The sequence below is a fragment of the Lampris incognitus genome, chromosome 16, assembly GCF_029633865.1.
Source record: "Lampris incognitus isolate fLamInc1 chromosome 16, fLamInc1.hap2, whole genome shotgun sequence".
In the NCBI taxonomy this organism is placed as follows: domain Eukaryota; kingdom Metazoa; phylum Chordata; class Actinopteri; order Lampriformes; family Lampridae; genus Lampris; species Lampris incognitus.
The window spans coordinates 18,080,917-18,106,383 of record NC_079226.1 but is presented as its reverse complement, the minus strand read 5'-3'; the positions used below and the strand labels follow the sequence as shown (position 1 = coordinate 18,106,383).

The 25,467-nt window shown below is 46.5% G+C and overlaps 2 protein-coding genes across 3 annotated transcripts in view; one reads left to right on the top strand and one right to left on the bottom strand.

The window, feature by feature from the left end:
• Positions 1-1,144: 1,144 nt before the first annotated feature.
• Positions 1,145-4,620, bottom strand: zbtb42 (zinc finger and BTB domain containing 42). The gene is made up of 2 exons (XM_056296448.1): positions 4,523-4,620; positions 1,145-2,855 (listed from the first exon to the last, which is right to left on the bottom strand). Exon 2 carries the CDS (start codon positions 2,839-2,841, stop codon positions 1,246-1,248), a length of 1,596 nt encoding a protein of 531 aa, XP_056152423.1. The 5' UTR covers positions 2,842-2,855; positions 4,523-4,620; the 3' UTR covers positions 1,145-1,245.
• Positions 4,621-9,075: 4,455 nt separating this feature from the next.
• Positions 9,076-25,467, top strand: part of akt1 (v-akt murine thymoma viral oncogene homolog 1) — a 38,375-nt gene continuing 21,983 nt past the window's right edge. Inside the window, exons 1-2 of one of the 2 annotated variants that reach the window (XM_056296504.1) lie at positions 9,076-9,268; positions 12,859-13,045. In XM_056296504.1, coding sequence (XP_056152479.1) covers positions 13,000-13,045 — 46 coding nt within the window. In that variant the 5' untranslated portion in view covers positions 9,076-9,268; positions 12,859-12,999. The remainder of the gene's footprint in view (positions 9,269-12,858; positions 13,046-25,467) is intronic. The other variant, XM_056296503.1, reaches the window with a different exon arrangement.

The window sequence follows — 25,467 nt, the reverse complement described above, 5'->3', positions numbered from 1 at the left end:
GGGCATGCCCTACTTCGTCAATTTGACCTCTCTTTTACACCGCGGTCATACCAGGAAATAACATGGTAATTTACCGGTGACTTTCAGTCAAAAAGGAGTCAATAAACGCTTACTCGACGAGAGCGCGATTTGCATACATTTAGTACATTCTCATAAAATGTTTAATTAAGGACACTCGTGGGTCAATTGGCACGCCAGCGCAGACGATTCACCTCTGTTATCTCCTGGTATGGGGACGAGTCGCAGAGAGAGCGCGATGCAGATTTTCCGACTGATTTCGACAAGAAAGGCATGGCGATAGGTCCGAAGTCTAAGTTTAAGTACACTAGGTGACGCGTTAAGAATTTCAGTAGGCACCAATGTCACAGGCATAAGCTGTAGCAGTATCTCATCTTCATAATAGCCGCCTTCCATCATCCGTCTGGTTATACAGCTTCTTTGTCATAGTCGGAAGGCCATAAGCTTTGATATGTGCAACAAAAGATCAGGTAACCCCAGCCGAGGCAAAAACCTGTTGGTGAACCATACTCTGAAAACCCAAGTATGGAGTGTGTCTTACATTTTAAAAGAACTTAAAAAACTAACAAGCTTCATTCCAACCAAAATAAAATTCTACTTTCAAGAAAAAAAAATTCCAGTAGTCATACTTCATTAATTTTGCTGCCTTTTGATAGTTTAGTTGTCTAAAAAATAAATAATAATGTAGGATTTTTTAAAAAAAAAATCCGATATTGCTACTCACGGACGGTTCTGTTTCTTCCAGGTGCGCAAATAAACTCGCATCATTCACTCACGCAGACGATTGTATTAACATTATTTTAGCATTAGCTAGAAATCATTTGCCCATAAGATATGAATGTGGGATGCCTCTTTCAGAAAATATTTCCCCTCGTTAAACTCAAAAGATTGATAGTAACAAGACAGAAATAAACAAGTGCCATCATCTTGATTTGTTCACCTTCAACATAGATCCAGCTGGGGTTTCACAGCACCCTTCAGGGCCTGTGGACACCTCGACATCCTCCACTTTTGTCTTTGACCATGGTGCATGCCTATGACATAACTCAGCACAGTATACGCTAGTTCCAGTTTTAAGTTGATGAACTTGAGAAATGCCACATGGGGTACAATTCCAAAAGGATATGTCTCCAACAAACTGTCAATACGTGTATACTAAAAGGGGGGGGCAGTTCTGTAGTACTCAATATATAAAAAGACACTGTTTTATGTCATGGCACTGATGTTTTATCCAATGGCGAGAGTCTTGACAAGGCCACAGTGAAACTTTCGAATGTGGCGGTAGAGGTCCCCAGACTGGGTGAAGCGCCGCTCGCACCACTTGCAAGCGTGAGGCTTCTCACGTGTGTGAACCACAGCGTGCCGGCTCAAGTTATGGGAGTACTGGAAGCTCTTGCCGCACTGGCCACAGGTGTATGGCTTCTCGCCAGAGTGTGTGCGCTCGTGGCGCTTGAGGGTGTACATGCAGGAGAAGGTCTTGCCGCACTGCGAGCAGGTGGGGACCGAGCCGTCGGGGGACAGCTTGGAGCGCGCGCCATCCTTCTCGCGGAAGTGCGAGCTGAGGTGCAGTTGCAGCACATGCGGGCTGGGGAAGACTTTACTGCAGAGGGGGCACACGCACACCTGTTGCCCCGGGGGCAGGAGTACCCCGCTGGAGGTAGAGATGTCTGAGGAGGCCAGGTCGTCCTCCTCCTCTTCCTCGCTGTCCCCCAGCAACCTACCCCTCCTCTCTTCGCCCTCCCTGCCCGGGGCGCCCTCCCTCCCCCTGCAGCCCTCCCCCTCCTCCTCCATCAGGTCTTCCTCCTGGGAGAGCAGGGCGGCTGTGGAACCGTTGTTGCCTGGGAAGAGGGCAGCGAACCCTGTCACCACTGAGCTCCTGGCGCTATTCCCAAAGCGCTGGCTCTCCGGGCTCATCGGCTCACTGTCCTCCTGCTCTGACAGCAAGTCGTGTTCGTCTTTAACAAGTGGCTCAGTGCCCTGCTGCTGGCTGTCGAGGGCCAGCTGTCCCGAGACGTAGGAGGGGTGTAAGGGATCTCTGCTAGACAGAGGCTTGAAAGACAAATCCAGTGCGCAGTCCATGTCATCTGAAGCCCGGGACCTCTGGGACAGCGATATGGTGGAACTACTGACATCGGCTTTTGTTTTTCCAGCTGTTTGGACACAGGGCTCGGCCTCTGCTGACACATAATTGACACCTACAAGGTCCGGGGACCTGCCAGAGTGACCGTTTGCCTTCTGCCTGCTTTGCGCAGACCTTTCACAATCTGTGACAGCCTGCTTGACTTCGCCGTTGTCCATGTCAAACTCCTCTGCCGGGGGGGCCTGCTTTAGCCCCTGAGCCTGTGCGTGGGGCTGTTGCCGGCCCGGCTGCTTACAGTGCGATTCCCCATCTGAGGAATTTTCCTTGTCCAGACAGCTTAGTCCCAGCCCTTCGCCCATCTTTTCATCCAGGGCGTTTAGTTCCTTATCCTTAAGCTTGCCTTTACACACTTTCACTATATCGTACATGTGGAGGTAGCTGGCTGCAGCCAGGACATCCTCCACCGGCAGAGTGCTGAATTCCAACTTCCCCTCATACATAAATTCAAGGAGCAGACTGAAAGCCGGGGCTGTCACAATGTCACTGTTGAGATGCACAACGTCCCTTTTGTCCAGCTGGTCCCTGTAGAAGAGATGGAAGTACATGCTGCATGAGGCCAGCACAGCCCTGTGTGCTTTGAAACGAGCCTCCCCGACCAGCACAGTGCAGTCACAGAGGAAACCTTGGTGACGCTGCTGACTCAGACACTGCAGCAACTGGCGGCTATGGTCTGGGAACTCCATTCTTCCTTCATAACCTGATGGGGGGAAAAACAAAAAACAAAAAACAGGAAAAACAGGAAACGGAGTCAACGAAATGCAGCAGTTTTTTTCTTTTTTTTGTAAGAGGGCGCCGAGCTGAGTTATAGCGACGAGTCAACAACATAGCATGAATCAAAGACAGAAGGAAACGCTTATTATGTTCCTGTTTGCGCCAAATTCTGCAAAAGTAGCCACGGATGAGTTCACCGTCCTGCACACTTACCGCGATAGCGTAATTAATACGTTCATAGGAGTACACATTTAAAGAAGAATAAAAAGGATTCCCATTTCAAACAAGTTCTCCCAGCGGAATCAAAATGGGTTTTTTAGTATTTCCCCGAGGGTCTAGAACCCTAACTAACTCCATCATAGCAAGAAGACTTGACAATTCGAGGGTCTAGAACCCCTAACTAACTCCATCAAAGCAAGAAGAATTGACAATTCTGGGGGGGGGGGGGGGGAGGCAACAAAAAAAAAAAAAAAAGAAAAAGAAAAGTGCTGCACCTCTCTCCAATATTGCATTGTTGTACAGCGACACTTTAGTCGCGCACATCCCCTCTCGTATCTTAAATGAATCCCCTCTCCAATACTGAAATAGTAGCGTCCTGGTAAATCAGCCTACTTTTTTTGCACTTCTCATGGAAATGCGAAACTGACCGAGCGGGGCACAGTCACAAGCACGTTTCCATACACCGCCCCCCCCCCAAAAAAGAAAAAACACCTCGATCGCTGTTCAGCTGTTGTTCGTGTTTACCGAACTACTCATTTGGCCGACACGCAGATATATGGCGATATAGAGGCAAACGTTAGCGCAGGCTGGTGGATACCGCTCGTCCATCGGGCAAGGTTAAGGAAGAGAAGCAAAAAAAAAAAAAAAAAAGAAGAGTGAGTAAACTGCTGCTCTGTTTGCTAATTACACTGCAAGCTGTGGAGTCAGCTGCTCTGACATCACCGCAATGGAAACGCGACCTCCAGCTGTGCTCGTCTTTATGCCATATGTTACTCGGAGCTACGCAGTCCCAGAAAAGACACACGACTTATTATACTACGGGCAGATCTGCAGGAGTCACAAGATAAACTCGTATCAAACTTTGAGCAGTTAAAAAAAAAAAATCACCCAAGAGCCCGAAGCAGTCCGCGACCACAGCCGATACACACCTCTTGTGGACCTTTAAAGCACTGGTCTCTCTGTCTCTCTCTCTCTCTGTGTCTCTCGCTCTCTGTCCCCGTCTCTCTGTCTCTATCTCCCTCACACACACAGGCCACAACATATCTGTAAAAAAAAAACCCACTGATTCAAAATAGGATAGAAACTGAAATTACGACAAAGTGATTATAGGTACACCGCAAGATCTAGAATAAGTTTAATTTCCCCATAATCGTCTTCACAGTTGAGTCATTTTGCGCCCCCCCCCAAAAAACACCAAATAAGCAAAAACAGAAAAAAAATCGTGTTAGGCGAAAGGAAAGCTGCAGCGCGAGAGGGGCGCAGCGGAACGAGCTCCCGTGTCTGTGTCCGGGAAACGCATTGCCGCGAGCCTTTTAACAGCGGAGGAACTCGCGCAAGCCCAACTGCCGCTGGCCAAGCAGCGGGGGGAAGGAAGGACAAGTCTTTTAACTTTCGCTTTCTCCCTTTCGGACGAGTCAAATCGCAAACACTTACATTGAGATCTCCCGGCTCCGTTGCGGTTTCCTACACGCTCCGACGTCCTCTCATGATGTGCGGCCAGATGTTCGCTTCTCTCGCCGTCGTTTCTTGGGTTTCGGTTCGACCCTGGCAGGCAGAGCTGCACTCAGCGCTGTGTCAAGCAGGTTGATAATGGGACTATTCTCGCGATAAGTGGCGCGGCCACCCTAACTTCTGTACTACTCCGTGGGTTCACACAGTGGCAGCAAGTAGCAAAATACCTCGGGTAACATCAATCGGCTCCCTTATAAAAACACCTGTTCTGAGCACCGATGCGGCACAGTGTTAACACCCCCCCCCCACCCCGTGTCATTTACCAGGCTTCATTATCATAGAACATTGTTTGGGGGAGGTGGGGTGAAATTACAGTCGCCTATATTAGAATGAAAAAAAATGTAATTTGCCGCTTAATATTTGAACTGAATGTTGATAGTTGTTGCACCTTTGCTCTGAGTAGATGACCAACAACCGTTTATCGTGCGGTATTTTAGAGCCAATATGATGTGTGTATAGGCACCTAGATTGATGATGATGATATATAATGTATTCTGATGGGAGGAGGGGGGGGCGGGTACTCAACTTGTAAGGACTGCTCTCTCTAATCCTGCTTTGGGGTGGGGAATTCTCTGGCACCAAACCAATCGGTGCCATTGTTTCTCTGGAGCACATCTATCCCCGGGGCTGTTTTCTTTTGTCATATATAGTTTCAGTTGTCTCACCGTGGCTGGTTAAAAAAAAAAAGAAAAGAAAAGAAGAAGAATGGCTTGCAAAGACAAACTCTTTAAAGAAAGCAACAAAACCAAAAAAAATCTCATTTCAGAATTCTCAAGAATTAATTGAGAGATGGAAGGGGGCTTTTCTGTAATTGTTGGAGTCTTGAGATGGCAGAAACAGGGGCGCGAGGTTGCAGCTGCTCGTCTTGTGCCCCCCATCCCTCCCCCTGCCCCCCCCTCAACTGCTTCAGTCACCTTTGCCCTGTGTTCCAGCTGTCGTGTGTTTTGAAAGGGCCATTTGCAGCTCCTCGCAACCCCCTGACACATCAGAGGGGAATGAGCAATGTGACGGGAGACAGCAGCCACTGGTCGGAAGGGGCCACTGGTTAGGAATCTTATCCACTTAGCGCTTTATGCCATTTTTAGTCTGGCTGTTACCATTACACAAGGTAGGCTCCTGCACCCAGCTCATGGTCCAGGATGACCACAAGCAAAGGAGAAGGAAAACCTGGCTCTCTCATTGTGTTTTTTTTTCCTCCAATAAATGGAAATGTGTGTTTACGTTTACTTATTACAGTAGTTGAATTGGATACTATTGATCAGTTGTTTGGAGAACAAATAACTGGTGAAGGGCCTTGAAAGTGATGGACGACTTAATTCAGACGGACTAATTGCAGTGAACAAAATGTCCTGATGGCAAGGCTTCGGATGTGTGTGCCATATGAAAAACAATTTACCATTCAGCGCCACACACAATCCACGTGAGGAGCAGCTATGTGGATAAGAATAGGACCAGTGGCCCTGTGTTTCGCTGGCCTGGCAAACGCAGGCGCCCAGTAGAGGAGGGGTGTGTGTTCACAGGGCAAGACAAAGCAGTGGTTGTGCCCAGGGACTGTGGCCTCAGAGAGAGGCTCAGAACGGCGAGGGTTCTCACACACAGAAAAAAAAAAGACAGAGAGAGAGAGAGAGAGAGGGAGGGAAGGAGAGAGAATGAGAGTGGGGTTGTGGGGAGGGGGGAGAGAGAGAGAGAGAGAGAGAGAGAGAGAGAGAGAGAGAGAGAGAGAGAGAGAGAGAGAGAGAGAGAGAGAGAGAGAGAGAGAGAGAGAGAGAGAGAACACTTCCTGGAGGTTCATTCTTCCTCTCTGCAATCATCAATGGCATTCTCCCCCTGACCCACTCCTCTCTCAGACAAACAAAAGGCCCCACATTCCAGTGTAGTCTGACCGCCAGCCAGCAGAGCTGAACATCACTCTTCCCACTTGTCTCATCACAGTGATGGGCAGCAGCGGGCTGTTTATTCAAGCCCGCTTTTAATGTGTTGCAATGCTTCAGGTTTGATTTGGTCATTATCTGAAGCTCTATAACAAGTTCAAACTGGTTTATGAAAAAAGGCAAGCTGGTTCTTATGATCTTGGCATTGCAGTGACGTTTATTAACCAGCAGACTGTAGTTGATGAGTCGTCGATACCTGAATTGACAGATATTTTCTCCAGGTCTTGAAAATTTGATTTCCGTACTACTCGCTACTTGAAAAAAGGCAATTAACAAAACAAGAAAATTACAAATGAACCAACAAAATCTCCCAGATATCCTTGGGGTCTGTGATGTTTTTTGACCCCCGACTCTTTTGGAGTGTACAGTTGCATAGCTGATCAATTATATTCAGGACAATGATGACACTGTGCTGATAACATTGCACTAAGACGCTGGCTCTGTAAGTCTTGAATCCCCCTACTCTGTCAGGATTATCCATTGCCCCCCACACACACACTTTCCTCTCAAATTGTTCTACGGTTGTACCAAAGACAGTGCACTTGAAATCTAATGAGGAGGGAATAACCCCCCCCCAAAAAAAACAATCGCTGCAGTCTTTCCCACTATTTCAATGGTCCATTTCCTCACACATTTTGGTTCTTCGTTCTTCGTCTCTCATGCACTACATTCATAACGCGACAGGGCAAGAAAAGAAATCAGATGGATCTTCGACAGGAAAGAGATTACACGTGGCTGGCCGGTGGCAAGCCAGCAAACTAAGTGGAAGATCTCTAAAAGAGCCTTATATGTCAATACCCTGGCTTTGAAGCCGCAGAGCACATCAACACCATAACAGGGTGCACATCCTCATCGCTAGATCAGACAGCCGAGGAAGAGGAGGAGGAGGAGAATGCCGAAAAACCACAACAACAACAATAACAACAACAGTGGTTATGGGCTACCCTTGGCCAGCTCTGCTTGTACGACAGCAGAAGCTTGGCAAAACCGAGTTGCTGAAGCGCCGGGGAACACATTACAGCATATGTGACAAAGAGGGGAAATGGCAGAGAGAGGAGGTTGGGATGGAGGGGGCAAGGGTCAATAAGTTTTTCATCAGCACGAGTGCCCTGTCAGCTGCCCCAGCTATTATGTTCTTGTGTTATTTTTCATTTTTTGTGCAGCGTTTCAGCGAAACTCTCCAAATAATTCTGTCACCTGATCACACTGCGGGACAGTATCTGATTTATATACCATGTGTCTGCAAATTTGCACACTTTTATACTTTTCAAATTTTTTCACAATTTAGCCTTTTTTTAGTTATTATTTTTAAAATATGCTATGCCATTTACACTTCATGGGAGTTCTCAAGTCCACTTTTAGTTGTATGCACACCTTGGTTTCCACTGTAATGACAGTAAATTGAACGGTCACTTTTTAAATCCCACTTAAAAAACCCATCTGCATCCCCTTGCTTTTACCTGAGGTGCTCTTTGTTTGTTGTGGGTAGTCCTGTCCTCATGTTCTGTTTTGTTTTTATCATATGTTCTGTCTTGTCTACTGATATTGTGAGGCATTTTTTCCTGTCTTGATTTGACAATGTACAGAACACTGGTTAATGTTGTTTTTTTTTTAAATGTGCACTACAAATAAACACATCTTGAATTGACCTTTCGCAAAGTACCGCCCCAGAACGGTGCTTGTCCAATCCCACCTTAGCAACGGTCCGTCAAACTTTCAAACACACAGCAAAATGCTGAAACGGTGTGCCTATGGGATCTGCAAGTCGGATACTAGATATGTGAAAAGTTTGGAGGGGGTGTAATTTTCTTTCCCTTCCCGAAACCCAGAACGCAAGATTTCACAGTATAGCAGACCCCATGGCCAGTTTAATCCATTCAAAATCAACAAAAATACCTGTCTGCTCCAAGCTAAGCTTGCTACTAGCTATTATTGATAGCTAATACAGCTAACGTATTATTACTGTTACTTTCACCCACACAATGCGCTGATTTCTTCCTTCATGTTTCGGTGTTTTCCGGCTACTTCATGGATGGTTCTTAAACGCTTGACGGGCATAGCAACAGTAACTAAGGGGGGCGGGACTTTGTGAAAGGTCAATTGAGTTGAACTGGATTGAACTGAACTGAACAAAATTGAACTAAATTGAACTGAATTGGATCGGATTGAATTGAATTGGAATTAATTGAGTTGAACTGAACTGAATTGAATGGAATGGAATTGAATTGAACTGAAGTGAACTGAATTGAATTGAATCGTGTTCACAGTTCCTGAAAAAAATATTTCTGATTGATATGTCATACTTGTACCAAATTGGCTGACATTATTAAAATAACAATTTTAGTTATTGGATGTAATTATCGTTATCATCATTATTATTATTATTATTTCATTTTATTGTATTTTATTTTTCTAACTACATATAGGAAGACGTAGAAGTGGTTCTTGGGAGGACGTCTGTGAGTATCCGGAGTCAACAGCGGGTCGGCGCTAGGACCCGGGAGAAGGTTTGGCCACAGAGGCAGTGCAGACAACGTTTGGGAGGTGTAGTGGAAGAAAGGCAAGAGAAACGGAGTAAATGAGAGCACTTTTGTCCAGATTATTGAAGGACTTATCTCGAAAATAAATCGCCGAAACAGCTTACTATTATGAAACGGACACATTGTTGATTTCCCGTCCAGGTAAATTCCTGCGTTTCCTTCTCATGATAACTACAAGAGGTCGACAGCTATAGAGGGTAGGTCCCATTGTACTACATGGGATGCGGTTATTCTCACCCAAGCTGCCCTACTAGGCCCCATATCCTTTCTATCGCTAAATGCATACCTGACATGAAAACACTTTTTTTCAGTTGAATTTGTCGTGTAACTTTCTTCGGCGTCAAAGGCGAAGGCGTAAAACAAAGTGGTATACATTAAATTGCGGTGTTGTTCTTTCTCATATGTAGTAGTAAATCTCCTAAGATGTTAATCATTCATTTTGGCCAAGCACCACTTTGTAACAGAGCCTTCGCAACGTCTGTTTTCACGTTTCTTTGGGAGATTCACTTCCACGTGAAAGTTTTATTTTTCTCTTCGTCTTCCTTTGTGGCCTGCTATGAAAATGGAACAAAAAACAAAAAAAACAAAACAAACTCAATTAGCTCAAGTGTGCGACCCATTCATTATTATGACCTTACCACAGCGTTTGTTTACTTGTTCGTGTGAGGCCTATACTGAGACATTTCGTAATGACATGATGGCTTTCTTCTAAGAAATGTCTTCCCTGCATGAGGGACCACGTTGCTGAGTTGCCGAAACAAAAGTTAAAACTAATCGGAAGCAGTCGGGGAGTGATGCAAAGCTGCAAGATCTTTGTTGTGACGCGTTGTCTAACTGCTCCTCCAACCGGATGCCACACTGACAGCATGAGTCAGGGGACATGCATGCCTTATTAACATGTGTGGTGTTGTTTTCATCACAACTCGAATCCTCTCCTTTTCTTAGAAAAAGACAGCACATTCAGCTGACACCCTTGACCTTTTTCCTCCTTTTGTCATCACCACCAACTAGTATGAGACGCTTACAAGCCCCCCCCCCCCGGATAAAAGATTTGTATTCTTCCCTGTCCCCCTAGGTGTGCTATGTGCAAGGAAATTCTACAGATGGTAAAAAGTATTTTGTCCCCCCGGCATGCAGTGCCCTTCATGCCTTCAGTGTCAACGTTCTGTTTTTATCAGTCATGAGACGACATCCGTCCACAATGCGTATGTGTGGGCACTTTGGCATGTGACGCAGGGAAGACGCAGCAAGCTTGGTTAAATGATGCAGCCAGTTACTGTTTGGTCCTCCCTGCTCTATTTTGAAAATGCCAGTCACCCCCTTCCCCTCTTCGCCTTCCCCGTTACTATGTGACAGGACTAAGAGTTCCTCGCAGCCCCGTTGACGCAAATGTGCCACCAGTTGCATGCAGAATCTGAGGAATGTTATTTGAAATTTGCTCCGCACACAGACGAACTCATTGTTCCCTTCCTGGGGCTTGTACGCCACAGGAGTTAAGATGCGCTATCGCTGTGAAGGATTGGCAAATGCTGGCCCCCGATCAGCATCACCTGACTGTCCTATTCTTACTATCATAGCACTGAAGACACCACAGCCTAAAAATACCACTGGTTTTATAAAAGTTATTGGTTTATCCTTCAAGTCACCAGCCAAGTTGTTAGAGTAGACTTGAAATACGGCTGATTCAACATCCTTTTGGTGTCCCATCAAACTAAGGTGGGCCACAGGAGATGAGGAGAACCCACGTATTTAGCGTCCAACAGTAGGAGCTTTAACAGGGTTCTATCTCTTGTTTGGTCCGTTATCCAGATCATTTTCAATAGGTGTATCGAGATTGGTTTACATTGGTCACAACATTTTTGTCGAATTTGTTGTTTCTGGTTCGTTCTGTTTTGCAAATATATAATGTTATTTTATTGTGCCTAGTGGTTTGTTAGTTTAGTTGTGTCATGCTTTTTGTTTTGAAAAATGGGAAGCTCTTAAAGAGTATACCTGCATCATTGCTTTGTTGGTATGGGACTCTGAAGCAAACACTGCAGTGGCATTAACTGTGCCCATCTGGATCATAGGGATTGTTTTTCAAGTCCTCAAACCAAATCCACAGACTGATCCTAGTTGGCTTGCATGGTTACTGTAACTGAGGTGATAAGTTCAGGTTCGCTTAAAATGTTCCTGTCATTAGTAACCGACTTATAATGAAAAGGTTTATCCATGGTGTGGAAAATCAACCTGGTCTTAAACCAAGTGACACACAAAGGACTGACATCATGCAAGAGGTGTTTGGGTTGCTCAGCCCTCTGAATTGTCTTCAGATGTTTGAGACCCACTGTAGCTGCAATCCACCAGTTAACCTTATCAGTGGTAAAGTGGTAAAATTACAACCTCCTCTATTCATGCATGTGCTGAAGGAAGCAGCACTGGGATTCCTGCACAGTTTTGTACCTCTTGCTGTAAACACATGGGACTGTTCTCTTTGGCTCAGTGACTCGCTAGATGTGTGGCATCTTTGCTGCGTGACACTGATTTGCATTGAATGGGGTGGTCCCTGGAGCCAAAGCCAAAATGATGAATGATTGAAAGCCAGACTGACAGCAGGGCAGGCAGGCAGGCTGTGGCCCAAAGGCCCTAGGACCATGTGACCCGCTGTCAGGGTACTGGGTTCATTCAGTGGCTGCTGGCTGCAGTGCTGGCAGCAGCCCAGCTTTTCCACACAGGCCGCAGTAGCAACAGGTCGCTTCTATTAAAACAGCAGCTCTCTGTTGTGGCTCCAGAGTCAGCCTTGTGCATGCACTGCTTTTTCCTTTTTCTGCTGTGGTGTGTGTGTGCTTGAGCTTGTTTGTGTGATGTTTCCCAACGTCTATATAATATGTGCAGAGTACAGACTGAGATACCAAGGGGCTCCAACAGTTTGGATGATGCCAGTTTGAATTGCAGTCAGTGCCCTTCCCAGGTCCTTCTCAGAGATCCCCCCACAAGCACCACACAACCAGTGCAATAAACAAAAACACTGAGTAAAAATAACCCTGCCTATATGAACTACCTCCTAGTCATGGAGACAAATAAGTGTAATGGCAGTTAGAGGCACATTGATAGTACATCTAATGACGGATGTTTTTTGGCCTGGGGGTGTGTTGGATATGACTGACTCCCAGTCTGTCAATAGCCCCATCCATTTCCTGTTGATGTCCCCACCAGTTAGCTGGATTAGGCCACTCTAACAGGGCACTCTTTTGATGGCCCCTCTCTGATGGATCTGCAGCAAGCAAATTGATTTCAGTCAATGGGCAGAGATTGCCCGGTACAGTATGTGACATTTTTATTACAAAGCATGGTAATTGATTGCTTTTTTGTGCTTTTGCCGTGCATTCAAAGTGGTCTTCATGTGATAAACCGGTGTTGAATGAATCAAAAGGTCAAGTGTTTTAGTTATGGTAGCCTACAGGTTTTTAGCTCGTTTAATGAGTAAATAACTGCTAGGTATGTTACAGTGGAGTTTTGCCTCATTGATTCAGATCAGATGACTATTATTGCAGTCTGTCTCTGTTGAATCAGTCTTAATTTGGATTTGAACAGGTAAAAGAAAGTGCTGCCATGCCGGCATCTTTGGCCCCACGTTTTAACGCTCTGCTTTTCTTGCACGTTTTCAGTTTTCTGGATCAGAGAACTACTGTCTATTAGTTTCCATTGCCTCTCCTTTAATGTTGACTTAAAAGTTAATATTCAGACTGCAGAAAGAAAATCTTTCACCTCAAAATGGGGCTAATTTTTACTCCTACTCAACTAATAGGTAACCACTGGTGAGAAGGCAGCCCGAGGCCCCAGTCTCCAGGCTTCCTGCAGAAGGGCTTAGTGAAGGACTCTTGGGGAACGAAGCTGTATCTCTCCCTGTCAGATTCACAATCCTGGATTCTCCACCCTGCCCACCACCATGACCGATGTGGTGATCGTCAAGGAGGGATGGCTGCATAAAAGAGGTGAATGGCCTGATGAAGAGTTTACAGTAGAATGGTTATTAAGATTTCTGCTGTAATATATCTGCAGTAATCTGAATTATACCTCAACTTTACCTCAGATATCAGCTTGTTCATTGGTCTTCACTATTCAGTTAGAAATGAAATAGCAGCATGGTAATGACAGCTTTGACATCACAGGCTTTTGTCATTATTTCCAAGTTATGATTTTTATGCACGGTTTATCATTGGGTTTTACATCTGCATCATTTTGCAATGCAACCTGTATCAAAACCATCACTGATTTGTTTAAAAAAACTGGTATATCGCCTTTCATAGACATTTTAAAACAATGTTTAAGTGCATTACATTTTAAATATTTTTTACTCATAGTTAAAATGCATGTAAATTGTGCAGGGCGTGACTCAGTATATGCACAATTTATACTTCTTATACATGGTTTGGGCCATAAATTGTGTTTTCTTTTAAATGATTGACTTTACATTTAAATGAATGTTTGGGTGATGTGTGTTACCTTAATTTCAGAGGTAATCAGACTCACGAGATGTCACTGTTGTGTGACATTGACCAATTGCGTCTTATCTTGTAAATACTGCAAAAATACCTGAACTGACAGTCGTATGATTTATGAGTCAAGCCATTCCCAGTGAAAGACACTTGAGAGAAGAGGCAAGATGCAAACTCCGTAAAATGCCATCTAGGCGCAGTGTCCATTATAGGCCCCCGAGTCAGCCGCTTTGACAGTACTGTGTGGCGTTGCTCTGTGTCGGGTGTGAGTCCCGTTGTGTTTGGATGAAGAAGCATTCCTCACATACCTGCTGGCTTTGAGCAGCTTTGTGTGTGCATACTAACTGCCTCCAAACTGTGGCTGGTTGACAGAGGCCCAACAGGGGCAAAGTCGGATAAGAAATTTCACCAAAACCACAGCAGGATCAAGGACCCAGCACTAGCCCAGCCCAAGACAACCAGGAAGCAATCAAGCTGGGCTTCACTGGAAGAGGGGGAACCTAGACTTCAAGTTTAGCGGTTAAGGTGACATGACAGTCTGTCGTTAAAAGAGGGAAGTCACCGAGGCATGGGGGGGGGGGGCACTGTGTGGCTTTGGCGTGTCGCCCCCCGCTCCCCTGCCTCCAAGCCGGGACTAAGAGTACAACCGGGTGCTGTTTGAGAACACGGTCAGCTTGCTTCGGCTCAGTTGGGTACGGGCAGACACACCCGGGAGGTGAAGGATGAGATGTTGTTCACTAATGGTGTTTCACTGGCAGACGCTGTTGAGTGCAGAGCAAAGGACCAAAACAAGGAAGTTGTTACTAAATACCCTGTGTGGTGATTTCTTTCCCCTTGGGACTTCATCTTGAAAGTCAACAATCTTGCATTCCCCCTGGTTTCTAAAGGCTAATTAAAACAAAATTAGTGTGATCCCTTTCAGTTTTTGTGTGCATGCACACGCGCACGTGTATGTGTTTGCGTGTATGTGGCGCACCAGAGGCTGTAAAGTGAAAACGTGTTGGTTGTATTTGGTCGTATTTCCTTTCATCGGAAGTAAAGCTGTGAAGCAACATTCGTCTCACTTCACCATCACAGGCTCTCCCTCAGGTGTCGTTTTATTCTTGGTGTGTAAAGTTGTGTACCGGTTGTTATTTCTGTTATCTATTACCTTCTGTGTTGTATTGCCTGCTGCCGTCCCTTTTGGAATTGGTCCATTTTTCCACACCCTCTGTGGTATCAAGGTTGAGGTAGCCAGTGTAAAATATAACTATACGACCTGTCAAACAGTGACCGGTAGAAAAACAAACTTTGTTTATAGCAAGGCAATAAAGTGATCAGTGAATGTATATGCACATACCCCCTACACACGCTTGCACACTCATGTAGTGGTACACACAAACGCGTGCATGCACTAAACAAACAAGCCTTCAGGAATAGTGACTTGGCATGCTGTCGCTGCCCAGCAGCTGTGCCTGTGAAATGTCACCCAGTGCTGTGGTGTTTTGATTGGAGGGCGTATGGCTGCCGCCTTGACAGGAAGGCTTTTAGTGTCGCCTCACTGTCATGGTGTCTTTGCCCCAGAGCCACAGCACAGAAGGTGAGCCTGCAGTAGCCCTGCCCTGCTGTCCATCACCTCAGCCAGACGGCCCCTGCTTTGACACTATCATCCCGTATTGTACCTTCCGCAGAGCCTTTTAGTGTGCTGGTGCCACCCAAGTGACTCACATGCCCGTGTGGGAGTAATAATAAATAGCTTATACTTCAAGACTTTGCTGCCTAGTCAGCATGCTCATCACTCCCATTTGTGCAATCAAAACACCAATTTGATGTTTTTCAAAAGACAGCCAGTTGTATGTCCTCCAACAGATAGGGTGTATTCTTTGGCATGTGGGCTACGTGGGGATCTAACAAACGCAGGTGCAGTTGACGTGTAGTCTTGCCATCCAGTAAAGCCCATTTATTGATGCCTTGCAAAGACTGCATTCCGCAGCAGTCACAGGCATGGAGTATAGTGGCTTGGGCATTGCTCAGGAGTGGGAAACATCCAGAGCACTTTCTCTCCTTTTATTACCGTCTCACTAGTCATGTTCAGCCTGTGAGTATAAGCCAGGTCAAGGCTTCTGTCCATTCCAAAGAAAAGCACAGGAAGGAAAGGAGAGCAAACATTGTGCCTAGGTACCTTATGAGCCAAGAAGGGCTAATCTCACGTTGGAGTTCCAGATTCTCAGCCTTGGAGTGCCCTGTATATTTGTTCCAGACAGGCTCAGCTCAGTCAGATGATCTCATTCAGAAGGACACACCTTCATACTTTCTGCTTAAGCCTTGTGCTATTGCCGTGTGTCTGGACTGTAGACACTGCGTAGGATACACAGTAGTTATGGTTTTCTGGCTTATCTGTTGTGGAAGGTCAGTAAGGAAATACAAGACTAAACAGCAGAGTAGAATTGGGTTGGAGTGAGTGTGTGTGTGTTTGTGTGTGTGTGTGTGTGTGTGTGTGTGTGTGTCAATACCTTTGCACACGCCTGTGTACCTGTTTGTGCAGTATGTTTGCGTTTGTGCGTGTTTGTGTGTGCCTGAATGTGTACAGTAAATGCATGCACATTTGTGCCACAGTACATATAGCATATTCTTGCACAAGTTACATTGCCAGCAGCACATTGCCTAGTGCCCATATGCACAGACCGCATTGCAAGTAGAGACTTGCAGCAAGACTGTAGCTTTGTTGTGCCTATCATAACCAGTTGTTATGTGTCCTCAAAATGCTACTTTCCTTTTAGATCCTTCCAATACTGTACCCACACAGTCTGAATGTGCCTACCGCCTCTAGTGGCCGCAGAGACCTAAGCAGCCTTTTATTTTTTGCTGTCTATTTTTCTAAAGTTTCCATCAAAGCTAGAGCATCATCCAACATCAAAGAGGCAGATTGTGGGTTCCCTAGATTCCATGGGAGTGATGCGGCCAAGAACCCAGTGAAGCTCAACAAAACAGCGCTCGCTTGTCCTCCCCTCTTTACCGGCCCTTGTTTGTTTGACTCATTTGCTCCCTGACAAGGATAAAGAGCCAGCCCCCTCGTTAGCCTAACGAAGGCCACAACAACTGTTGGATTTGGGTGGCACGCTCAGCTGGCTCTGAGTCCATGAGAGGAGGAGGAAAAGCTGAGAGCGCACTAGGAGAGATGGCAAGAGACGGGTGTGTGAGAGGGAGGAAGAGATAGGGAAATTGAAGTAGAAAAAGCAGCAGAAGTCGAGCGGTATCTTTGTGATGCTACCAGAACATTGTTCCGTGACCCAGTCTAACCTGTGAAAGTGGATGTTGCATGTAACGTGCCACTCGGACCCTCCTGTGTTTGATCTGGAGCTCATCACCTGATTGGCTCCTATGCCGCTCATGTGACTGAAAGACCCTGTCGAGCCGCTCCTCCGAGCGAAACACTGTGCAGAAAAAATGTATGGGTGTGTGACAGAGCGTGAGTTAATTTAGAAGCATGCATGGATTCATTGTAACACCAAACACAGTAGTTGACATCTTGGTGTATTTCAAATACTTATTTTTATGTCTGTTGAAACTATCTATGTTTTTTCTGTCTGGAGAACGGGCATGCTGCAGTTTCATCCACCATTTTATAGACATATATTGATGCTTATTTGAGGTTCCTCACCATCAGCTTCAGTAAGGGAACATGATGTAGGAGTGGGAAGGGGTGTACACTGTTTTTTCCTCTTCAAAAGAGTAGACCCACCTGATCAGGGCTGTCTCATGACGCTGCAATGCTGACTGCCTCAGGACTTTGACTGGCTGCCAATTCTACAAGGTTCACCCAGGCTCCTATGCACCCTCCATTATAGCTTGTAGTGGGCCACATATTCACACACACACACACACACACACACACACACACACACACACACACACACACACACACACACACACACACACACACACACACACACACACACACTCACAAATACTAAAGTACTGTGCTAGCAATAGCACACTGATTCAGATTCAGACTTTATTTATCCCAGAAGGGCAATTCAGTTTTTACAATCTACACAGACCATACACAAACTGATAAAAAAAGAAAGAAAAAGAAATAGTACATTGAACCATTATGACTGTATTTCCACCTACATTATTGAACCACTTCTACTCAAATGCACAATAAAGAGTTAATCACCCCCACCCCTGCCCTCCAGTAAAGGTGTGTGCTGTCCTTTCCCCATCTTTGAAACTTGCTCGGAACTGGGCCGTTTCTGGTGACATTTTAGTTCTTGGTACTAACAAAGTCAAGAATGGGGAAGTGGCTGGTAATTGCTTTTGTATGTGTGATGTTTCTGTGTGCAAAAGTATTTGGAAAGGTCATCATTTGGGGCTGCACTTTTATGCCAAACTTAGATCAGCAGAGCTGCAACGTTAGCAGATTTATTTCTGGACATGAAGCTATAGATGAGCACAGAAATGTTATTTCATCCAGGACTGTTGTCTTTCGTTGAAAGGAAGCCATGTTTTTTAGGTTCTCGCTTAAAGATTTGTTTAAGTGTGCAGTTACTTTCTAAAGGACGAAGAGATCTATCCTGAAGGTTCTCAATAACTTTGTGTAGCTGAGTAACGGTAATCAAGGGTTGTTTTATTGGGGCGTCCGGGTACCGTAGCGGTCTATTCCGTTGCCTACCAACACAGGGATCACCGGTTCGAATCCTCGTGTTACCTCCGGCTTGTTTGGACGTCCCTACAGACACAACTGGCCATGTCTGCAGGTAGGAGGCCAGATGTGAGTATGTGTTGGTTGTGAGTATGTCCTGGTTGCTGCACTAGCGCCTCTTTTGGTCGGTCGGGGCGCCTGTTCAGAGGGGAGGGGGGAACGGGAGGGAATAGCGTGATCCTCCCACGTGCTACCTCCCCCTGGTGAAACTCCTCACTGTCAGGTGAAAAGATTTGGCTGGCGACTCCATATGTATCAGAGGAGGCATGTGGTAGTCTGCAGCCCTCCCCGGATCGGCAGAGGGGGTGGAGCAGCGACTGGGACAGCTCGGAGAGTTGGGTAATTGGCCAGGTATAATTGGGGAAGAAAAAGGGGGGGTTCTTTTATTGAGTTGTTACTTCACAGACTTGGGAAATATTGTATTTTTCTTTCAAGAGTTTTGTGTAAAGTTTTATGTAAAAATGACATGCTGATCAAAGTTGTTTATACTGTATTACCCCTGCGGTCATGAAGCCCAAATTAACAATGCAGCTGTGATGTCAACCTGCCTCTCTGATTGAAATTCCCATATTGTTTTCGTGCAAAAGTAATAAAAACTCAACTTAAACCACTCCGGTCATTTAACTGGGCAAAACAAATTACTTCTTAGACTGAAAAGATAATATGTGACATGCAAATCATTACTTTATGGTAATAACTTCCCCAACACTGATAGCTTGACATTCAGTCAATGCCCAAAAGTAGCAGCAGCGGTGGAGGTTGAGGTGTCAGAAGGAGCTGGAAGTGGAGCCCTGGAGGCAGGGTCCAGCAGCATAGGGTGTCTCCCCAGGAGGCAACGGCTCTGGCTGGTCGTCTGGCCGTCAGCACGGGCCCCCCTGCTCTGGGTAATGGGGAGCAGCCTTCCTGCTAAATGTGGTGGAGAGAAGTAAATTGCTGGGGTGCAGCTGTCGGCAGGCAGGCTGGTGAGCATGGCGGGGGACCAGGAGGCTGAGGGAGATGGCTCCTCCGTCACTCGTCTCCTCTCTCGGCAAGCCCGCTGCGTGCTTACTTTGCTGTGCAGAGTCCTCCTGCTCGCCACAACTGTGGCGCTTGGCTGCACTTTTCGTTGCCCACTTGCTCTCTCTGGCTCTTTCCTCTTTGTCATTTCCACACTCGCTTCATCTCCGTCTTCCTCTTCCTCTTGCATTCTTCTTCCTTCCTCTCATCTGTTTTCACTCCCCCTTTTCTGCCTCTGTCCAGCCCCACCACCTCACACAGTTCCACAACCAACACTACCTCTATGAACACACACACACACACACACACACACACACCCTTTTGCCAGGCTAATGACCCTGCCGCACAACACAGACCCACGGCGGAAGTTGCTTTTGACCGGCGAAGAGCGCTCAGTCCCCAACATCAATCACATCACTGGCACCTCTCTCCAGTTGGAGGGAGGGAGTGAGAGGAAGGGTGGGAAGGAGGGGAGTTAATGGTGAAGAGCGTGGGCCGCCCAAGCTGGGATGCTCAGCTGTCCAAAGATGAAGAGTCGACTGTATGCTCAAATCTGCGTCACATCCTCCACATCAGTCCATGGAGGAGTTCAGAACACTCCTGGCCGACTGTGATTTGTGACGGATGACAAGAAACGATATGAAAGGTAGAACGGCAACGTTCAGCAGCTAGCGGGAAGCTCTCTCTCGGAAAAAAAAAGAAAGAAAGTACACGTACTTTATTCCTTCGCTCGTTTTTAAGGTGTGACATTGTCCTGTGGTCATTGAGAGTTAATTGGCACTAATTTGCTCTAAATAATGTGTTTATTTGTTTGCCATGCAGTAACCCAGTTAACTAATCCATGGGCTGCTTGTTTACCCAGGGAGAAGGGGCAAATCTCAGCCCCAGAGAGGCAGGGGGGAACTTCCCACAGTGTCTCTATGGTAATCAGCAGGTGTCACTCGCCACAGAGAAGAAGTGAGGGCTTTCTTATGAGCGTGAGAAAGAGGGGCAGCCTCCATCGCCCACCCCCATACCCCCACCCCTGCCTTTTTTTTCTTTTTTTTTTCCTGTAGCAGCAGCAGTCAAAGCGAAGGAGCGGGAGGCAGAAAGACGGAAAAAGAAAGCGAGATATGAGATGGGTGGCTCTTCTGTGTGACCTGTTGATGGTGCTGCCCAAGTCACGACGGTGGCTCCAAATCCAGCTGCATGAGAGAGAGAGAGAGAGAGAGAGAGAGAGAGAGAGAGAGAGAGAGAGAGAGAGAGAGAGAGAGAGAGAGAGAGAGAGAGAAAGAGAGAGGAAGAGAGAGAGGAGAGAGCGACGAGAGAGTGAGAGGAGCGAGAGAGAGAAGAGAGACAGATGAGAGAGAAGAGAGACAGAGACGTGGGGGTGAGAGAGAGAGAGAGAATGGGGACAACTTAAGAGGACAGGCGAGGAGAACGGCACAGCAGTTAGAAAAAAAATGGAGAGAGAAGAAAAGAAAGAATGAAGGAGACTAAACTCCTGGGTGGTTTAGGATGGCATGTAAGCCAGCCTGTTGTGTGCCTGCCTGGTACTGCCTTATATGGTCAAGGGGAGAGGGGCAGATGGGTAGAAGGGTGGTCGGGCAGTACGATAACCCAGCATAGAGCTGCCTGGCTCCAAACTGGATGGGCTTGCGGACGGGTGGGGGCTTTGCTGGGGCGCTGGGGGCTCAGCGGTGACCCCTCCATCAGGGAGCCCCCTCTCCTCTGGAGCTGGCGGTCGGCGGCTCATTGAGATGCAGGGCACAGGGTGGCAGGCCGCAGCTGCAGCCTACAGGCAGGGCCCGGTAGAAAAGGGCCGAAGGGATGGAGGGGCGGCCGAGGAAAAACCAACAAAAGACGCAGCCCCCCCCTCCCCCTCCCTCGCTTTGGAGTTCTAATTCCCTAATCCTCAACCTCCGCCTGCCCCCCTTCTCATCCGATTCTCACCACTTACACACACACACACACACACACACACACACACACACACACACACACACACACACACACACACACAGAGTTCACGCAGTTACCACTGGCTCTCTTCCTCTCATCCTCAAGCCATGAATGGCCAGACGGGGACAAAACCCAACAGCAGCCCCCCTCAGGAAGTCTAACCACTGGGTGTGGGCTCTAAGAGGGGGCTCATTTTGTCTGCCTCTCCTTTAACTCCTCTCACTGCGTGTGTGTGTGTGTGTGTGTGTGTGTGTGTGTGTGTGTGTGTGTGTGTGTGTGTGTGTGTGTGTGTGTGTGTGTGATATGTGTACGATGCCAGAAAAGAGAGGTGGGCCTCTCTTTTTAGGGGTTGCACGATGAATGTTGCATGATGCTTTTTATTAAAGAGCCAACAAGCTGCAGCAGCTGGGACCTCCGCATTCCTGACGTTGTCCCGTAGAGACGGATGGAGCAAGACGCTCCTCAGACAGAGGCACCAACCTCTGTCACGCTCTTTCTCTCTCTCTCTCCCCCGCTCTCTCTCTTTTTGCCTCTGTCTGCTGCCTTACTGCATTTTTTCCTTTCTTTATTGACCCTTCAGTGAGGCTGCCTGGCCAGCTTGTACTGTTAGGGCCTCTTAAGCCAAGTTGACTTGCAAATAGCTTCAGCGACAAAAGGAAGCATTCATGTAAATTTTAATTCTAGCAGGCCCAACGATCCACAAATGAGCTTGGGAATCAGGTGCGAAGTTCCAGATACTTAAAGGGTAATTCCGGCTCTTTCCAACCTGGCTCTTATTTTTTTTGTTCTGTTCGCCATTGTGTGTATCCGTTATGATATTTTACTCGCTGGGTTCATTTTGGAGATTTTGGATGCGGGACCACAGCTGGACACAGCTTTACAACGATGTTTTATGGGGACACGGAACAAAAAATCCAGTTCAACCTAATTATCTAAACCATGTATTTGGAAGCGAAAATGAAAGTGAAAGTTAAAAAAGTTATTACCCGAAATGTCCAATGTTATCAATGGTCGATCGCATTGCTGAGCTAATTCTGGTTCAATTTGCAGAGAATGAACAGCCTCCGCTTTACTGTAGGTGGTTATAGTCGTCAACTAACCACCCGGCCAGCGCAATTAATGTGAAATCATGTGTACCGTCTAACTGAGGCACAAGGTTTTTTTTTTTTTGTTGTTATTGTTGAAAGGACAAGTATAAGGCTTGTGTTAAGTTGCCCCATATGTGGTCAGTTGCCCCTTATTCATGTAGTTTTTTGCCATATACAATGGCAAAAAACTACAAGAACAAGACCCAGGTTGTAAAACAAAAAAACAAAAAACCCCCCCCGGAATTTTCCTTTAATGTTCCACCGTCAAATGTGCTCAGTGGTTTTTCATCCTTGTGAGCTCGATTTGTTTCAGTTTCTGGACCAGGGTGGTTCACTTGGGTTCCTCCTCAACAGTGACAATCTAATGAAAGGGTTTTTCTCCCTTCCCAGATTAGATGACGATTTTCATCTGTCCTCTCGGTGAGATTTGGTTGTTTGGTGCTTGTGATCTAAGTTTTAAGCTCTGTTACACATACACACACACATGAGACAACAAAGCTAATCCGCCTGTGTTGTATAGCTGTGGTCAAACCTGTTCTATCTCCCCCAAAGTGTTCCTTGTGTGTGTTTGGGGTATGGAGGGTGTGGCAGTGGCATGCTGGAGCTGTCCACACGTCGGGCCTTACAGCAGTTGGCAAATAAAGATGAATTCTGTTGTGTTTGGCAGCGGCTTTCTATTCATTATTTTCCACTTTGCCCAGCGCGCATCCCAGACCTCAGCAGCTGTTTGTCATGTAAAGACACTCTGTCAGGCCGTGACAGCTCCTCACATGCCCAACCCCTTTCCATACACACACATATACACACACACACACACACACACACACACACATGCATGCATGCATGCACACGCGAGGCTCACACACACACCGTGCGAGCGCTCAGGCCGCGCACATATGCAGCGAACATATGTAGTGATCTGTCTCGCTAACTTTCCAACCAACATAACTTGTCTCGCTGCGTGGTTTCCTCATCCCTACCAGCTCTCTCATTCCTTATCCAACGTCAAAGTATTTCCCTCTCTCAACATGTTCACTTGTACTCCCGCTGTCCTTTCCTTTCGGCCACGGGTTCAGCCATGCGTTAGCAAGGAAGCATCCCGCGTTGGGAAAGCCTCGAATTTTGGCAGCGAGTCCACACGCACTGTAATTCTTCGGGGCCATGTATTGTCGGAGATGTGCCCGACTTGTTAGTCAGAGGCAGAACTGAAATAGTTTGGAGGTTTTAATTTATCTAGGGTTGCGGTCAGGCTGCCTATTTGGTAGCTTCCTGTTTTTGGAGAACACGGTGACATCAAAAAGGAGTTTTGTTGACTGGAACGCTGTTAAGAGGAATTAGCTTTAAAGCAGAGGGCTCTCCTGTGTCACAATGAGGCCCTTTGTCCTTTTGAAAGGACATTGTGCTCACTTTATAGGACGTCTTTAGGGTCTAAACTGTCAAAACTATTATGAGATAAATGTATGGTACTGTTCAGTTTGAGGATTGATTTGTCCGTGGCTTTTGTCTTCAAGCCTATAATTAGGTGACAGATCACTGTGCGTACTTATCTGGTTGTAGCGTCATGTTAGAATAGTTATGGTTGGCCATACCAGCAGTGCAGAACACACAGTGTAGGCATCTTCTTGACTGTCAGTTTCACTTTTAAGCCAAGTCAATGGGCGAGAAAAGATGCAGAGTGGAAAGTAGAAATGAATGAGAATAGAAGAAGGGGAAATGGGTCTGTGTTGCGTTATGCGCTGAACGCAGACAATTGAGGAAGGCTTCCTCAATTGTCTTCACGGTGGTGAAGACTCAGACAGACGGATGTGGTGGCTTACGCTTCTGCCATGTGACCAGACTTGGAGTCACAGAGGAGGAAGTCAGGATGTCCTCTGCCTAGAGAGTCCATGCGCCCATCCAGGGCTCGGCAGTGTCTCAATATTATCATTTAGCATCTCTCAGTAACTTGCATCGGGATGAAATTTGGGTGTTGTCATCTCATGATACACAATTTTGTAATCTAAATAACTGATAACAAGAGTTTATAACCTAAAGTTTATCAAAAAAATTAGGTCTGGAATATTTGAGTGAGTTTCATCTGAGAACTAGTTTTGGTTGGATATTATACATTATGGCAGTACGGTGGCGTAGTGGTTAGTGTGGTCACCTCGAAGTAAGAAGGTCTGGGATTCAAGCCCCGGGGTAGTCCAACCTCAGGGGTTGTCCCGGGTCGTCCTCTGTGTGGAGTTTACATTTTCACCCCGTGTCTGTGTGGGTTACCTCTGGGTGCTCCAGTTTCCTCCTACAGTCCAAAGACATGAAGGTCAGGTGAATCGGCTGTACTAAATTGTCCCTAGGTGTGAACGTGTGAATCTGGCGGCCTGTCCAGGGTGTCTCCCCGCCTGCCGCCCAGTGACTGCTGGGATAAGGTCCAGCGTCTCAGCGACCCTGAGTAAGGATAAGCGGTTTGGATAATGGATGAATTATACATTACATTACCAAACAGCTCAATGTGATGGACCTCAGTTGGACTCTTTAGCATGGTGTTTTTTGCACATGCAAGCAGATTTTGTGATACAAATTGTGTTAAATTCCCTATGATTATTTTAATAACTACATATACCTGGTTAAGATCTGTGTTCATGAGTCTGTCCACTACAGTGAATGGCAGTTAATGTAATTGTTGATGTAAGGAGGTTGATGCGGATTTTTGTTGTTGAAAACTTGGTTGAGTTGTTGTTTCCTCTTTGTCGCATTTCTCAAAAACGTATGCTAATGTCCAGGACGGTCTGCTTCAATCTCAGACAATTCGGCTCCTTATTTCAGCCATGGTGACCTGTGCTCTCTCTATTTTGGCAATGACAAAATCACAACAGCATGCTCCAGTGATCTCAGTCGGGGTTTAGAGGTGGACCCTAGGTGTCACATTCCATCATGATGAGCTTGTTTACCACCCCGAATCCCCTTCTCTGTGTGGCCTCTCCCCGATCACAATAACAATACCCTTGATATAGGAATTACATGACCAGAGCAGAGGGACTGTCATTTTAATGTTGTGGCGGCAGAAAAGGATGAGTGCCTTGTGAGCGACCTATGTGTGGAAGAATGTCTCAGTGGTACAAGCTGCAGACTGGGATTTTGTGCGAGTGCGGCATGTCGGATGCAACCCACGCCAGTTCTGCTTGGCACCATGCGTCATTTGTGACTGCAGGATGGGTCTCAGCCTGACA